At 42.7% G+C, this 16,970-nt stretch overlaps 3 protein-coding genes across 8 annotated transcripts; 2 read left to right on the top strand and 1 right to left on the bottom strand.

Annotated features, from left to right (window-relative positions):
• The first annotated feature begins 1,779 nt into the window (after positions 1-1,779).
• Positions 1,780-8,806, top strand: LOC121562325. Of its 5 annotated transcripts, none has more exons than XM_041874635.2 (5): positions 1,780-2,045; positions 4,705-4,774; positions 7,103-7,572; positions 7,690-7,956; positions 8,163-8,806. In XM_041874635.2, the coding sequence occupies exons 3-5, from the start codon at positions 7,161-7,163 to the stop codon at positions 8,681-8,683; spliced, it is 1,200 nt and encodes a 399-aa protein (XP_041730569.1). In that variant the 5' UTR covers positions 1,780-2,045; positions 4,705-4,774; positions 7,103-7,160; the 3' UTR covers positions 8,684-8,806. The 5 variants fall into 5 exon arrangements, with proteins under 5 accessions (XP_041730569.1, XP_041730584.1, XP_041730579.1 ...); XM_041874645.1 differs by lacking the exons at positions 1,780-2,045; positions 4,705-4,774 and adding exons at positions 5,966-6,154; positions 6,563-6,732; XM_041874650.2 differs by lacking the exon at positions 4,705-4,774.
• Positions 4,490-5,705, bottom strand: LOC121562358 (biogenesis of lysosome-related organelles complex 1 subunit 3-like). 2 transcript variants are annotated; one of them, XM_041874658.1, is made up of 2 exons: positions 5,632-5,705; positions 4,490-5,219 (listed from the first exon to the last, which is right to left on the bottom strand). In XM_041874658.1, the coding sequence occupies exon 2, from the start codon at positions 5,207-5,209 to the stop codon at positions 4,610-4,612; it is 600 nt and encodes a 199-aa protein (XP_041730592.1). In that variant the 5' UTR covers positions 5,210-5,219; positions 5,632-5,705; the 3' UTR covers positions 4,490-4,609. The 2 variants fall into 2 exon arrangements, with proteins under 2 accessions (XP_041730592.1, XP_041730601.1); XM_041874667.1 differs by having other exon boundaries at positions 4,490-5,246; positions 5,632-5,682.
• A 2,594-nt stretch (positions 8,807-11,400) lies between the features above and the next one.
• On the top strand, positions 11,401-16,506 carry LOC121562314 (trafficking protein particle complex subunit 6b). Its single transcript, XM_041874617.2, has 8 exons — positions 11,401-11,505; positions 11,754-11,845; positions 11,989-12,056; positions 12,218-12,335; positions 12,454-12,537; positions 12,849-12,942; positions 13,848-13,903; positions 16,212-16,506. Exons 2-7 carry the CDS (start codon positions 11,756-11,758, stop codon positions 13,877-13,879), a joined length of 486 nt encoding a protein of 161 aa, XP_041730551.1. The 5' UTR covers positions 11,401-11,505; positions 11,754-11,755; the 3' UTR covers positions 13,880-13,903; positions 16,212-16,506.
• Positions 16,507-16,970: the final 464 nt, after the last annotated feature.

Here is a 16,970-nt window from a genome sequence, read left to right as displayed (position 1 = left end):
ACTTCCGTAACAAACCCAGAACCTAATGGTCAACTATCAAGTGCTCGGATGAGGAGTGGAATGGAGAGGGGAACCAATGAAATGCTTTGAAGTCGTGTGAATGCCCTGTCCATAAAGTTCCCAGATGCGCCTGAATCGACTAGCGCCTTACACTGGGGAACTACCATGTGATCGGGAAAGTGGATAGGTAGGGTACAGTGCGCAGCAGAGGGCTCTGAACAAGTGTGGGTGTTCGATACCTGGGGTGATGCGAGAGTGCCCTGCCTGCCGCCTCCAGGCCCAAAAGAACGATGACTACGACGTGTGGTGTACTGTCCCTTCGTGCCACCAGAGTGGCACTGTCGCTGTCTTCCTCCGCTCTCTCGGACGGCAGCTCCACCCAGCTCCATCAGCTCGGGATCCGAGTCGTCCGGGCTGGAAACGGGCAGACCCCTACCAGGACGTCATCTGGCTGCCAGCAGGTTGTCCAAACGAATGGCCATGTCCACCAGTTTCGTAAAGGACAACATGGTGTCCCGGCAGGCTAGATCCCGTCGGAGGTCCTCCCACAGATGGCACTGGAAATGGTCGATCAGGGCCCGCTCGTTCCACCCGGACCCCGCTGCCCGAGTCCGAAACTCCAACACGAAGTCCTGCGCGGTCATCGTCCCCTGCTTCAGGTGGGCCATCCGCTCGCCCGAGGGTGATCGAAGACCGTCCGAAGAAGGCGAGCGAACTCCCCGTAGTCCTCCAACGCGACTCCTCCTTTGTTCCACACCGCGTTGGCCCACTCCAGGGCTTTCCCACAGAGGCAGGAAACGAGGACGGACATCTTCTCCCGCTCCGATGGCGCCGACTTGATGCTGGGGAAGTAAAGCTCCAATTGGAGGAGGAATCCTTGGCAGAGCGCCGCCGTCCCATCGAACGCCCGTGGTCGGGATATCTGGATCCCTACGGGTGCTGGGGTGTAGGTGGCTGGATCCGGTTGGCCAGCTGGTCTTGACAGATCGAGTTCTGTCCTCTCCAGGCGTTGGACGACCTGAAGAACCCGATCCATCGCTTCCCCCAAGCTGGCCAGCATCGTAGACTGCTCCTGGAATTGTGCCACGACTCCAGGCATGCGCTCTTCTCCCGCTGACTCCATAGCGGGTGGGTGATTCTGTGATGAGTGTGATGGAAGGAGTCAGGCGCAGGAGGGTAATCACCGAATAGAGAATTGATTCCTTCTTTACACAAAATACGCTGGAATAACGACCAACGAAACAGGCACAGGGGAAACTATCTACCCTGGCAATACACTGTAACGGTATCTCTATACAATACAAATGCAGAGCTTTTAAAACCCTCGCTGACAGCCATCTAGTCTGACTGGAAAGTTATTAAGAGAGGAAAACACAGAGCTGGGAAGTTCTCTGCATTTGAAAAAGGAAGGCTTGATGACAGCCTTGTGCCCTTCATTAGAAAGGGCAAAAGCGAGGCTGAGGTACTAGAAAATGGCGTCCGTTGGGAGATCTGGGCCAAGAAAGTCAAGGCGCTAACAAATGAGGCATTACACGCCATATATACCAAATGCAGCCCTCTTCATGTTTATCTTATGGGAAACCATGTGCATATGAGAAGGATAATACTCTGTAAGGGTGACAGTCATCGTCATGGATGTTATGAATTACGGGGGTCTCTCCAAAGCTAAAGACCTTTCTGCCTGGGTGGTGATGGCCAACCTCTGGCCCTGCCGTCTGAGCTGGATCCTGCAATGCTCAGAGGACCGCCAGCAGAGGGCTGGCATTGATGGCGCTGACGGTGATATCAACCATGCCAGGACCTTATGGGAGGTGTTCAGTGAGACCAGACTGGAGCTCCACATGCTCAGAGATCGTCTGGAGACCCTGAGCTGTTTGAAAGGTTCCTTAAGGTGGACTTCCAGTTTACTCTGAAGGATGTTGATCAGTTCAGACTGTGTACAGTCAACCTGGACCAATCCATTAAAGAAAAACTGGCTTGGATTAGAGGGGGAGTCAGCCTGAGAGACAGTTATCAGTATGAGCACAGAGGACATCTGCAAAGAGGTATGTTAAACATACAAATCATTATGCTGTTTGAATTATTTTATGATATAGGCTAGTATATCATGGAGGTCAGTATACAGTGTCATGTATACATAATTATTATGGTATTTACATAACTCATATAGCTAAGTCCATTCGTGTATAAAATGAATTGCGTAATGTTACACTTTTGTATCAGACAGATCAGTCACAACAGAACCCAATACTCCCGTCAAATAAATGTTTGACAGTGTCCCTCAGTCTGCTATTGTGTACTTGTTAACACGGGAAAATGCCAAGTCAGTTACCTTGACATTTTCTGTTTCAGGAGTGATGTGTGCTAATAGCGCTCAGCTCACAAGCTTGGCATTCATAGCAGCAGAATGCATTCGGTACAGTCCCTTGCGAGCCATCGCAAATGGTGTAACTTCCCACACGCCATAACCTTTTCCATTAACCCCCGGTGCCCATTACAATGACGACCAACCATGTCCAATGGCACCATTCAAAATGACTGACGTGAATACAGCAATGCACAATTATAACAACCTAGAATTCAATGTTGTCATCATTTTGTTAATAAATGGGGATTCTGTAGTTTCTTCAACTCTAGGCCTATGCAGAATTCAGTATGTCTGTTGGCTGTAGACCACTATGGGGGCCCACTGGACACTGAGTCAAATATAGAATGTGCAGTGTGATACATCTAACACCTTCACATTCCATGTGAGGAGAGACACACATAGGTCTGCATGTCCTATGTACACTCACCGGCCAGTTTATTAGGTACAAAAATGTATCGTTCCTACAGACAGTGAGTCATGTGGCCGTGGCTTGCTATATAAAGCATGCAGACAGGCATCGAGGCATTCAGTTACTGTTCAATCAAACGTTAAAATGGGCCAAACGAGTGACCTAAGCGACTTTGAGGGTGGTATGATCGTCGATGCCAGGCGCACCGGATCCAGTATCTCAGAAACGGATGCCCTAAAAAAACATACAGTCAGTGGCAGTCCTGTGGGCGAAAACAGCTTGTTGAAGAGAGAGGTCGAAGGAGAATGGCAAGAATCGTGCAAGTTAACAGGCGGGCCCCAAATAGACAAATAACGGCGAAGTACAATAGTGGTGTGCAGAACGGCATCTCGGAACGCACAACTCGTCGTTCCTTGTCACGGATGGGCTATTGCAGCAGACGACCACACCGGGTTCCACTCCTATCAGCTAAAAACAAGAAGCGCCTCCAGTGGGCACGTGATCACCAACACTGGGCAATTGTGTTGTGGAAAAACATTGCCTGGAACATGACAACGAGTTCAGAATACTTGAGTGGCCTGCGCGGTTCCCAGACCTCAACCCAATAGAGCATCTTTGGGATGAGATGGAACGGGCTGTTCGCAGCATGAATGTACCGCCGTTACAGGAACGTTTCAGCTAAAAACAAGAAGAAGCGGCTCCAGTGGGCACATGATCACCAACACTGGACAATTTGGAAAAACATTGCCTGGATCGACGATTCCCGGTTCCCGTAGCGACATGCCGATGGCAGTCAGGATTTGGCATAAGTAGCATGAGTCCATGGTCCCATCCTGCCTGGTGTCAACGCTGGCACACTTTGGTCCCTTTATACCAACTGAGCAACATTTCCATTCCCCAAAAAATGTTGGCTGTTCTTGAGGCAAAGGGGTTCCGACCCGGTACTAGATGGGTGTGGTGTACCTAATACATATATCAATGTGTCTCACAATGTCATGTCGGCATTGTCCTCTAGATGGAGAAGCTGAACCTTCCAGGGAAATACCAGCAGCTGTTGACAGAGAATCAACTCGATGGAGCATCTCTAGTTTATGGGAGCAGCAGTGAGATCAGACATGCTCTTCAGATGACCTTGGGAGAATGGATCACTTTCAGTTCGCACTTCCTGGGAGCCAAGCCAAATGCTTAGTCTCACATGACATGTCAGTGACTCTGCAAAAATAATGGCTGGTCAAACCCTCCAGAATCCCATTGGATAAAAAAGTATCTTCAATTTTATAACACTTTCTATATCTTTGGGAAGATTAAACTCTTCCATCAATGTTCTCTGAAGTAGAGGCCTATTGCAGTTCAATGACTGACATGTGACTACAGTAATGCAAAATGATAACAACCTAGAATTCAATGTTGTCATAATTTTGTTAATGGGGATTCTGTAGTTTCTTCAACTCTAGGCCTATGCAAAAATTACCACAGCGGTCCCATCACTTGCAGTGCCTTGCTTACACCACAAGAGTGGGCTGTGCACAAGGCCTTACAGGGTTTGGTACATTAGAAAAGACAGCGATTGACAAGACATCTCATGTGGTTGTGAATGTGAACAGCTAAATACTTGAATGTATGATCGAGAGCAATAAGCATCCTTTGTTATGACCAACTACAATGAATAAGCGATCTGAATATTATCAGAATAACATGGAGCAGCTATAGTATAATGGCATGCATAATTTATTCACCTAATCCAAGTGCTGTTTACAAATATCGATACTCCTGTCCATTGTTTAAGACATAAGACATATGAAAACATTGAATGAGGAACATCATAAGGAACATCACTGTCCGGGAATAGGGGTAGTGGGAGAGGAGGGGAAGGTAATATCGGGGAGCAGATAGCAGCTGGTGATAATGTCTATTTTCTCTGAGACAGACTTGAGGTCCTCCAGAATGAGTCGGATGCTATGGGAGGCGTTGATGATGCCGTTCTGGGAGCTGTTCAGGTGGGTTGTGGCCATGCGTATCTCCTTTGTGGCATTGCCATACACCTGTTTGATAGTCTGGGACACATCCGTGCACAGATGTGCATTGCTCTCCTGTAATTTCTGCTGGAGTAAAGTGTTGTAGTAGAGCCCACTCTCCTCAGGCCTAGACACAACCCTGTCCTCTACCACGGACTGAATGTCAGGGTTATCTCTGATCACAAGCAGCGGAGTTAAGTCCTTGCGTAATATTTGTGGGTTTTCAGAGCTTGCAGCAATGACACATTTCCGTGCTTTCTCAACCTCCCCCTCGCTGTCAGTCTCAGATGCTTCCCCTGGTACCTTTTGCCCTCCGGCAGTTGAATGTGGAGAGAGGGAGGTGATGTACACCTCATCATCTGAGTCGGTCTCTGACGCCTCCCCTTGCACTACTATCTGGTATTTGTCACTTGCCATTCCACACCACCTAAATACACAAGAGAACTGTGAAGGCCTACAGTAGGAAGTAGAAACTATAATGTTATATGGGGAGGCATAGTTTCATGGAACAGGGAGGTATGTTCTAATGGTATTATTTAACGGAACTGTTGCATCATCAGATGATGCCTGGCTGCCCATCGGAATGTGCCTCACTCCACAATTGGGCGCTATCCCAAATCATTTTTAGCACGAGATGATACCCATCGAAATTTGCCCCCCTTTTAATAACATGTTATTAGATGTAACTATTTGGCATGTTATGTTAATCAATCTACATTAAATCTACATTTAAAAAACTACATTAAAAAAAGTAAATCAAATCACCAATGCGAATGTAGATAGCTAGCCTGCTATTATTCATAATATTCATAAAATGTATGTAAAACAAATTCTCATACCTCCACAGTCCTGCAAAAAATAATCACATGAGCAACGGAAAGTCAGTCAAAACGCTCACTCACGAGGGTTGGCCCAAACTAAGTACTGCACAAATTCGCTAATCTTTACAACTAAAATCTGTTAAATCCTTTTCAATTGAAAATTTACATGATTTGTAGATCTGAGAGTTTACGCAGCTGCTCGTACAGACTGACCCTCATGAGTATGCAGTACGATTCTTGACAAATCAGAGTACAGATCGAACGACATGTGACATTGGGAACGTCAACCATGTACAGTCATTGGCCGTGTTGGAGAGCATCAAAACCGTGATGTATCATGGGTAAATGGTGACTGACTGCCTGATCTACAAATAATAATGAGTCGTTATTTATGACGCACGGTGATTTGTAGATCAATCAGTCGGCAGTCTCCCCAACTGTCGGCTGCAAAGTCGAAGAAGCCAATTGATGTCAACAAACCCCATATGATCGCGACGCAAGCAAGCTTCCTCGACGCAGCGTAAAATATTTTGAGATGAAGGTATGAAGTGCAATCTGTAGCTTTAACAGTAAGCGCTATTTTATGGTTATTAACTTAAAACAATAGTTTGTGTATGAAAAAAAATGTTGACCGATGCACTAAGACATGGCCGCAGTGTTCTGTAAGAAATTACATTCTTCATCGGCAGCATTCGCCAGTGATGGCCACTGCAACCACCCAGCTACGGCCACTGTCAGCAGTGGCACTGGACCTGTCAACTAACCAGTGCTAGCTAGTAGTTAGGTTGTCAGTGGTCAGACTATTGATGACTAGTTAGCTATTTTTAAATGAGTCTGACTGTATGGTGTGTGATGTAGTTATCTGTCATTTCCAGTATCAGTGTTATTTCAAGTAATTAACTGTACCAAAAGGGAAAGACTATTGCATATGTATTTTTTGTTGTTGTAGAAGACAGCGTTATGTTCCTGAATGTCTGCATGAATTCACATTGCACACATACTACTCAGCTCATCATGTCTCATCTGAGTGGAATTGACGTGGGAAAGTCGTGATTTGCTGTTGGGTGAACTTCAAAGGGACTGGAGAAGAAACTGTCACTGTACTCTTGTGTGAATATTGTAATGAACATCTCTGGAGTGGTTTATGTCACAATGTATTTCTGTCATTTATATCCAGTATCCATTTTGGATGCTGTCTTGACTCATTTATTCTCCCATAGTGAGGTTGTCATATACATTTGATATAAAAAAACAAACAATGTTTCTGTCTTGAATACTAGCTTATTTTAATGCAACTTGAATGCTGCTCTTTGATGCATATTGATAAAAATATATATTTGAATAGAAAGTCTAACATTTATATCAGGGCATTTTATCATAATAATTCGGCTACCCCTCAGTCTACCTGTTATGTACAGAAATTACATTAGCCTAATTATGGTGGAGTACTTCAACCTCTTTCCATGTGTTCTTGTTTACTTCCAACCAGGAGGAGCCTAGGGGGCTGTTACCAGAGCAGGTACACCCAGTGAGGGGAGGGAGAGACCATGGACCTGAGTGAGAGGAGGCCCAACAAGTGGTGGACAGAGTCGGACACCTTCGCCATGCTGGCCCTCATCGAGCAGCTGGACCTGGTGCATGAGCTGGATAAGAAGCGCCAGCGCAATGACTCACACTTCCGCCGCCTGCGCTACAGCCTGGCCAAGCAGGACATCCACTTCACCGTCAACCAAATACGCAACCGCTGGAAGAGCCTGAAGCACAAGTACCGCAAGATCAAGATGGCAGGATATCGTAGCCCCGCTGCACGCCTGTCTACCATCGAGGCGTTCCGTTACTTCCGTATGCTGGACCGCATGCTGGCCAGGAGGGCCCGGGTGGGGGCCCCAGATCAAGGCATTGCAGATGGACACAATATGGTGGTGTTGACCCCTTTGGACATGGAGGATCATACTGATGGTACTACTTTCTGGCTTTAGGATTATTATACATTTATTATGTGACATTAAATAGTTGTAAAGAAGTGTATGCTTTGTGTTGGCCTGCTCTGCTCACTCTTCTTCTCTCTCTTCCCAGGTGATGTTGCTCAGCCCGACTCTGTGGCCCCTTGGCAGGACAGCCTGGCTCCAGCTCTAGATGGAGAAGGAGACGAGACTAACGCCATCCCAGAAGAGGCCAACGTCAGCACTCCGGGCTGGGCCCTGAAGTCAGAAGAGATTATGACTTTGGGTCTGTCTGGAGAGTATCTTTACCCAGTGAAGAGTGAGCCACATTCAGTACCCTCTTTACATGATGGTGAGGGATCTAGTGACCCCACTAGCTGCAGTCCAGAAGATGAAATTGGTGAGTGCTTTTATAACTGATGAGTTTAGAGTGGCTACATGACCACCTATATTCTATGTAATTAATGTGTTATTTTGAACTAATATCATGTAATTAATCTGTTGGAATTACTTTGTATTTATCAATTGTTTAAAGCTTTGGATAATAGATATTACAGCGATAACCTAAAACAAATACAAGTTGTCCTGCTGTTCATTTCTCTACAGGCACTTGTGAGGACACCAGCACCCTGATCCTCCAGCAGCTCACCATCCTGAACCATCAGCTAGGGGAACAGCTCGCTGAGCAAAGGGCCTTCCACTGCAGCATGCTGGGTATGATGGACCGACAGATAGAGGTCCTGGAGCAGCTCTCCAACTTCTCCACAGGCCGCCATGTCAAGACCGAACCCGAAGAGAGTGACACTCCTATCAGCCAGCAGGTCCACAACTCCCTGGTGCGCATCCTGAGAGGAGTGGAACAGGTCCAAACCCAGGGACACCAACCGTGCTCATGCAAGGCCTCCCCCTCACAGCCTACATCTCCCTCCTGGACGGTCTCTCTGTTGGAGGTCCACAAAGGATCACCCTCCAGGGATGAGAACTCAACTAGTGACACACCCAACCCTCAGCCCTCAGACAATGGGCGGCCTGAACCTCAAATACCATACCCCTCAGAGCAGCTTCCCCCTTCCCCACAGAAGGGTGTTCTGTTTAACGGACTCTCAAACAAGTGCCAGCACAAGTGAGTGCTCTTGAAGCTTCATCCAGTAGTGGAACATACAGTGCTCTGACAGAGGAAAGCATACACTCTTAGAAAAAAGGGTTCCAAAAGGGTTCTTCAGCTGTCCCCATAGTAGAACCCTTTTAGGTTCCAGGTAGAACCCTTTTTGGTTCCAGGTAAAACACTTATGTGTTCCATGTAGAACTCTCTGTGAAAAGGGTTCTACATGGAACCCAAAAGTGTTCTACCTGGAACCGAAGGGGTTCTACCTGGAACCAAAAAGGATTCTCCTATGGGGACAGCCGAAGAACCGTTTTAGGTTTTAGATATAACCTTTTTTTTTCGAAGAGTAGAAGAAAAAATATATGGGTGCTTACATTTATGAGGGACTCTTCAGTTTAATTTTGTCATGTCCAAATATTTTAATGTGCAGAAGTGAATAATCTGATGTTTTAATCAGATATATTTTAAAGTCTACTATCTAGATAATTTTGACAAACCATAGTGCAGAGGTTTATTTAATCTAGTCAAGGAGAGAGATTCCAATTTGCCAGCAATCATCCACTGAGACCTGCTAGATTCCCCAAATTATGTTTAAATGTATGTTTCCTTACTAGGAAAAAGCACACTTTCATGAGGACGTAATTGTGTTTGATTAACTCATACACATTTATGTGGAAGCTGGTCAAGCAAAGGCTTTATCCAAATTTCTCCTCTTTCCTAAATGTTCTCTTTGCTAAACATATTTTGGTAACTACATTTCCTAAATGAAGACTTGTTTTAAACAGGGACTTTGTAGAACTCCATTTGCACAGCTCTTTGCATAGTCATGGACACACATGGCTGCTTTAATTTAGGCCAGAGAATGTGTTTTACTTTTCTTTAGCGTTGCTGAAGATGAGAGGTACAGTAGTGTGTAAGTGCAATATAGTAATGAAGTCTACATTTGCAATCTCAGAAGAGACTCATCCAACATGTTTTTTTGATTTTGAGATCACTTCATTTGTGTCTTGGAATTGTATTACTACATATTGGCAGTACTGCAATTTGGCATGTTTTGCTTGTAATTTGTTACCTGTCTTAAGCAAGAATTTTGCTAGGACTGTCTGGGAGTGGTCTGAATGGGGAGGGGAAAACAGAAAATTAGTTGTTATTGGCAGAAAGGTTTGGAATTTGGGCTGCGTTCAGTACGTTTTTTCATTCTGGAACATTCAATTGAATGGAAACGATGTTGTACTGAACGACTAGTCATAAAACGGGGAGGGGTTGGGGAACGCTGTCAACATGGCCAATTTCAGGCGGTCTTTTCAAACAGCTCTTCCATTAAAAGGGCATTATCATAATTTTCACAATTTCACAGTATTATGCCAACTTCACCAAAAATCACGTTTTTGACCTCACTGGGACTTTAAGACAATTTTCACCCTCTCCAAAAGTAATTTTAATACATGACTTCCAGCTTCTATCAGAACTTTTATCAAGTCCATTGATATTGAGTTACTTAGTGTAATGTATGCACCTTGACATTAAACCTAGTCCAAATTAGTACAATAAAAAGAGGCATACTTGGGATGATAGTACATGTTTGTACATTTTAGCAGACACTCTTATCCAGAGCGATTTACAGTTACTGAGTGCATAATTTTTTTTTTTCATACTGGTCCCCCGTGGGAATCAAACCCACAACCCTGGTGTTGCAAGCGCCATGCTCTACCAACTGAGCTACACAGTCTTATTTATGGACTGAAACGTGTATGAAAATGTAATTGATACTATTGTATTTTTAAAAGTGAAGAATTAAACATACAATTAAAGACTGATTTTATATATGAATTGCGTAATTGCAAATTGCATCAGTAGCTTTAGCCATTTTGGAATTAGAAATGCATGTTGCAATGTCCTTCTTCAAAAGGAAAATATGATGTACATTTATTTCAAACGCAAGCTTTTTTTGCAGGACAACTATTTGAGTGCCCTTTTTCAGCCTCAGATAGTCCAAGATCTCCAAACTGTTTTGTAGTATACTCTAATAACTCTAAGCAATACCAGAATACCAATATACTTTTAGTCATTTAGCAGACGCTTTTATCCAGAGCGACTTACAGGAGCAATTAGGGTTAAGTGCCTTGCTCAAGAGCACATCGACAGATTTTTCACCTAGTCGGCTCTGGGATTAGAACCAGCGACCTTTCGGTTACTGGCACAACGCTCTTAACCACTAAGCTACCTGCCGCCCATAACATTGAAGCTGTAACAAAAGGTAGCCTAAAATGAGAAGATATTCAATAAAACATGAATTGTGTTTATTTTTACTTTTTGTGTGTTCCCAGACTGAAAATGTGCATCACCTCACCAATTGAAAACACATCTCTGTCCTGATATAACCTGTCAAATTAAAAGGACATGCATTGAAATTATGTGATGCTCTTAAAATATGAATAAGGGAATTTCACATAAACTGAGCTGCATGGAGAAACAAACTATTTGCATTGTTGACCTAGCTGGTGACCCTATTAACCAATGCATAGTTTCTGATGCTCTTAAAATATGAATAAGGGAATTTCACATAAACTGAGCTGCATGAAGAAACAAACTATTTGCATTGTTGGCCTAGCTGGTGACCCTATTAACCAATTCATAGTGTCTGACTGTTTTTTCTTTTGAACAAAACACTAAATAAAAACGTTTAGCCTTTCTTCCTGTAATCAGTCATCCAACTATTTCTGTCCTTCAGCACGCCTAAGCAAAGTTGTGCCTCCTTCGCAGCTTCCGTAGTCAGGAAGTAACGCTTTGTTTACATCGTGAGCAATTTAGCGGAAAGTAACTCAAACCAGAGCTGTAAAATAGGTAGTTTGTTGGATTTACATGCGTTAGCAATATGTGATCATATTGATTGCACATAGATAGCAAATTATATTTTAATTTAGAAGAAAGCATTGCCCGCAGTTTCAAGCACTAGCTAACGTTAGCTAGCTAGATGTTCTCCACCACTGTAACGTTACCAGGATCATTTAGCTTGCATGTTTTATACGTTTGTCAGTCAGCTAGAGAACGTTGCCTGTCATTTGGTATTAAGATTTTTTATTTTATTTCAGACATGGCCGACGACGTACTCTTTGAGTTCCTCCACATGGAGATGGTGTCCCATATTTACAAAGACCAAGCCTCGAGAGGGGAGATGGACAAGGTAGGTTAAGCCCGTAACGTCACTAGACAGCCACCTGACATACCCACTCAACATTGTTTGAAAGCTTGGTCATCATCAAAAGGTGTGTTTGTTGAATCCATTGTTGTCACATCTAGTTATTTATGGGGTTTTTTTCTCCACAGGATAGGGCTACTTGTGTGTCCACTCTGGAAGGCATGGGCTTCAGAGTAGGACAGGGGCTTATAGAAAGGTAGTACAACAGTTTTCGCTATTGCATATGCCCTGTATTTCAGTTTGACCTAAGTTCCACCTTTAAGTACTTTAGTATCACATTACCTGATTGAAATGGTGTTACCTGAAGGACATCCTCAATATATGTAGGCTAACCTTGTGTGTTTTCTGATCCTCCAGGTTTACAAAAGATTCGCCCAGCTTCAAAGATGACTTGGATATCATGAAATTTATCTGTAAAGACTTCTGGATAAATGTCTTCAGAAAGCAAATTGACAACCTTAGGACAAACCACCAGGTGTGCCCATGTTTGAAAAATAAAGCACTTTAGTTTAGGAATACAGCTGCTGATGTACCACATTACACATGGCCTTCCTCCCTAATATTCATGGTCTGTCTTTCTTATTTCTACACAGGGTACTTATGTTTTGCAAGACAACAAGTTTGCACTCTTGACACAGTTTTCCAGCGGGAAGCAGTACCTTGAGGAAGCTCCAAAAGTAAGACATCCAATCGTTTAAAAAAAGTAGACCCGGTCATTTATCGTTCTACAACAGTGGTCTTAAATCCTGGTTCTGTGGACGCAGGCTGGGAACACATTTGTTCCAGCCCGGCACTAACGCCAGGTTAAACTTGATAAGTTAAAGTTTGCATGTTAGTACTTGGATGGAACAAATGCTTGCACACCAATTTGGCCCTAGGTTTAGCATTAATCTAGAATATTCAGCTAAATAGATTGAAATATAGGCCTTCAGTGATTTAACTCAGAAGCAAATGTTCAGCCGTAACTGTCTGGTATGTTTCGCCACAGTATCTGGCATACTCCTGTGGATTGGTGAGAGGAGCTTTGTCTAACCTGGGAATGGACTGCGTGGTGACAGCTGAGGTCTCCCTAATGCCCTCATGTGAGTCTCTTTTATCATCATCATTTATCATATACCATCATACCACACCAAACATTACCGATACTACAGAGAGGTTTCAAATCAGAGAGTGTTCAGTGACAGGCACTTCCTGTAAAGGTTGTTAAGCAGACCAGGGCAGGACTTTGGCTAGCTGAGTGACAAACTCATCCCTTTTTAGAGTTTCTTAAAGAGCTGATTGTGTCTTCATTACATAGCCACGAAAGTAACAAAATTACACAATTCCATATTTGTCAAAAACTACTTTATTTCAAAGGAGTGCTGTACTGCACATGCACAGATCAGCAACTTCAGACGACCAGGTGTTTCTACGTAGTTAGCTTGACATGCTAAGATAGCGTTTCAGCAGTTTCTATTGAAACAGCCGTTAGAGGCACTTTCTATATGGGTCCTCTTTGGATACCAACACTGGTGAGTTCTGAGCAGACTATCTATCAGCTTGGTGCAGAACCTGAAGCACTTCAGTGATTCCTTTTCCATTGTTAAAGGAGCTACATGTAATATTTTTGTGGCCATCAAATATCTTGTCAAATTGACTGAGGCTGAGCGATTTGTATAAGTACCACGCGCTAACGGATTGTAATCGGTTAGCGTGCCGCTCAGACCCAGTTAATTTGACAACAAGAGCTGGTCAGTCTTTCGTTGAACAATAAGAAGGCTGCACCATTAGAATGCAATTTTGTGTGGGCCCAAAACTTTTTTTTGGGGGGGAATGTTGTGAAATAGTATAATTCCACTATTACTGTAGATATATTAGACATTTACTGAATTTATAATGCAAAAATATTACATGTAGCTTCTTTAATGAAAAGGTGCATAATATGTGTATACTTTGTCAGACGTTTGTCTATTTAAGTAATATTACCACCTTTTGTGTTCTCACACAGGTAAATTCCAGGTCGTGATTCAGAAGATTTGAATTGGACCCATCTCTTTTAAAATGGTATGTTCATCTGTGACAATAAAATAATGTGAATGTCAACCTTAAGGTCCTTAAATGTCATCACATTGAAGGTGGTTTACTACATATTATTTTTGTATTACATTTATTTAGTTTTCTTTAGAAAGCAATAATACATTGTAAAGAATTACACACTTATTTGAGTTTTATAACATACTTAAAAAAAGCTTAATGCAGTTACCAGATATCGATTCCTCTATTTAATTGTCTTTAACAGATCATTTTGTATCCTAACATCAGCTTCAAGTCTTTGTATATTAACAAAGAATTTGTCTTCAGTGTGACACTTGTGAAGGTATTGCAGTTAGTCTGTTGTAGGTGTCATCTCTGTTGTTGAGGGAAATCAAATACGAATAGCATTTTTATTCTCAAATGATTTTAATACTTATCCCATGTAATTTCCTTGGCTCTTTGTTGACTGTATTTGCTAAAGTAACAAAATAGTTGTTGGCGAAATAACTATTTTCTGCCACTAGAGGGTAGTCTCTGCAATATACTCTTTTCGACAGCATGCCTGTGAATGGAATCGGAGTGCATTATCCTTTGAAAAGAGAGCCCAGTTGAACATTATAGCAGTGATATCCAGCTCTCCAGTTGTCTCTTTCAAACTTTGTGAATCATGTTATTTTCTTGGGATATGATCTGTCTGCTTTACCCTGCATCAAAAGCAATTCATTTAAGTCCGGGATTGAAAATGTTGTTTGTACAAAATAAAACTTTAAAGGGGTGATCTGCAGTTGCTACATCCATTTTTGGACTTATAAATGAATAATATGTACCTATTGATTCTTTAAGAAAATAACTTAGAAATGCGTCATGAGCTTAGTTCAACTGTCGTACCCCATCAGAACCCAAAATATAAGCTTGTTTTACTCCAATGTTTGTAAATAAAGTAAATGTAAAGAAACACTATATAGCCTCAAAACATGGTTAAAACTATAATTTGGGATGGTCATAGCTCTGTCTATGAATTTCAGATTGGTTACATTTCTCCAGCCCATCCCCTCGGCTTTTTACCGAAAAGGGCTGCGAGGACGCTTGGTTATTGTTACAACTGCAGATTGCCGCTTTAAAACACTGTTTGAAACATATTTGATCAAGTTGGTAAATATTAATGAAATACCTCATCTCATGGATTGAAATGCATAATTCTGTTCTGTTAACGATCAATGCCTCAGGCTCTAGAAAGGCTCTGTGTTCAGCTTTCAGCATTTCAAAGGGAGCGCCACCCACAGCCAAAACCTCTGTTTTGTATGAAATTGTGCTTCAATACCAACTGGACAGGATTGATCTATTTGGCACAAAACTTTGTAATGGTCACAACTGCATATTGTTTTGAAGATCGTGAGAATAAATACAGAGCAGCAGAATTAGCCTAGGTTAGATAAATCTTCTTCTAGTTTTTACTTGTCCGGGGACTTTTAAGAGGAAGGAGGATGTACGTAGGCAATGTGACTGGAGTGTGTCCCAGATATTCATTCCCTTGTGATCTTGGCTTCATTCATTTTGACATCCAGCTGAATATTTTACAGTACAAATCCATTTGTATTCAACATGGAAACCTCTCCCATCCTCTGATGATAGTTTTTATACCCTTTTCAAAGACCCTGTCCTCTTCCTGATTTTGACATATCAGTCAAGTCAGGTTTATTAGTGCTCTCCTAAAACAAGCTGCCACATCTGTTATTTAATTCTCTGTAATATTTTGAGTTTGGCTTTGGGTCAGGTTACTTGTCCTGCCTTGCCCTTTTAAGGAAAGGCATTCTTAGGATAAAAGTATTTATGTCAGTACCTCCAAAACCAAACCTTGTATTGCTCCCCTTAACATAGCCAAAGGTCGATCGTTCCTTCACATTCATACGTCTTAAATCGCCATATCGAAGCACATAGTCACCACCACCACACCGGCGCCATCCCTTTGCTTAAAGGCCTTCTTTCCATTGATGAAAAGAAACAAATACAGAATGCTTTAGCTTTAAACTAAGGTACACAAAGGAGAACGTAGGGCAAGACTACCCGGGGTGAGCCATTCACCGGCTCTCTTTGTGGATAACTTTTACTTTGCCACAGGGAGAAGTAAATAAATGCTCTGAGCCAGAACTCCAGCTGTCTCTCTTCTCCTTTCTAAAGCCATAAAAAAGAGGCTGGAGCGAGGTGGTGTCTGCTCTGCCACTCTAAAGCAGAGAATTAACTATGACCAACTTCAAACGCCCCGTCTGGTCTGAATGTATGTAAACATCCTCCACAGTTCCATCTCTTCATTTATTTCCCCCCCATTCCTTTCTTTTAGGTCTGATGCAGTTCTCTGTTTTATTTGGGGGGTTTTCCCAAGCATAGCCATCTGTGCTGGAGAGCTTTCTTCACTCAAATGTTTTTTTCTTGTGTTGTGCACCATTTCTGTTATTTCTACCATATAGAGTTGGTTGTAGTGAATGTATTTCTGTAATTATTTCCAGGAAACCGGTTCAAAGACCTATGCAATTTTTACTACCATGATTGTTGTGCTATGAGTACCTGTACTTTAATAGCTGTATGGTCTTTAAATGTATTTTTTTCTCCAAATAAAGATCATTCTTTGAACTCAGTATATTAATCATGTCCACTGTGAAATAAGTGTCACACTGTCTTGTGATACAGAAGTTAGACTGATTCAACATACAGAAAGCTGATTTTACTAGGAGGCTGGCAGTGTGTCGGGAGTAATACACAGTGACCTCTGTTGTCCATATTGCATAGTAATATTTGCAGAATGAACTATATGTTCAGCAGCACCAAGCTCATCTTTTCTGACCATGAAAGGGAGTCCTGGGAGAATTGAAAAGAAGACATATAAAGAGAAAGGGAAGAGTATATGAATTGCCCATAAACATTGTGCATGTCATAACATTTACACAACAAAGTCAACGGGACAGAGACTATCTGGCTGACAGAATAAGGATCCTCCTCCCCAAACTCCAGTGAAATGGTCTCTGTCTCCAGAGCTTGATTGTGCTGGAGCAGTAAGCTTGTGGATTAGAGTGGGCAGGGAGCCAGCTGCTACCCTGCATAA

This window comes from Coregonus clupeaformis, chromosome 5 (genome assembly GCF_020615455.1).
Source record: "Coregonus clupeaformis isolate EN_2021a chromosome 5, ASM2061545v1, whole genome shotgun sequence".
Taxonomy (NCBI): Eukaryota; Metazoa; Chordata; class Actinopteri; order Salmoniformes; family Salmonidae; genus Coregonus; species Coregonus clupeaformis.
Note: the sequence above shows the minus strand (reverse complement) of the source record. Positions and strands in the feature narration are given on the sequence as shown.

Excerpts from the sequence above, each read along its gene's own strand:
- LOC121562314 (XM_041874617.2), top strand. The coding sequence starts at position 11,756 with ATGGCCGACGACGTACTCTTTGAGTTCCTCCACATGGAGATGGTGTCC. Across the intron at positions 12,057-12,217 it reads GGACAGGGGCTTATAGAAAG|GTTTACAAAAGATTCGCCCA; the intron begins GTAGTACAACAG and ends CTGATCCTCCAG. Across the intron at positions 12,943-13,847 it reads GGTCTCCCTAATGCCCTCAT|GTAAATTCCAGGTCGTGATT; the intron begins GTGAGTCTCTTT and ends GTTCTCACACAG.
- LOC121562325 (XM_041874650.2), top strand. The coding sequence starts at position 7,161 with ATGGACCTGAGTGAGAGGAGGCCCAACAAGTGGTGGACAGAGTCGGAC. Across the intron at positions 7,573-7,689 it reads CATGGAGGATCATACTGATG|GTGATGTTGCTCAGCCCGAC; the intron begins GTACTACTTTCT and ends CTCTCTTCCCAG. Across the intron at positions 7,957-8,162 it reads CAGTCCAGAAGATGAAATTG|GCACTTGTGAGGACACCAGC; the intron begins GTGAGTGCTTTT and ends ATTTCTCTACAG.
- LOC121562358 (XM_041874658.1), bottom strand. The coding sequence starts at position 5,209 with ATGGCAAGTGACAAATACCAGATAGTAGTGCAAGGGGAGGCGTCAGAG.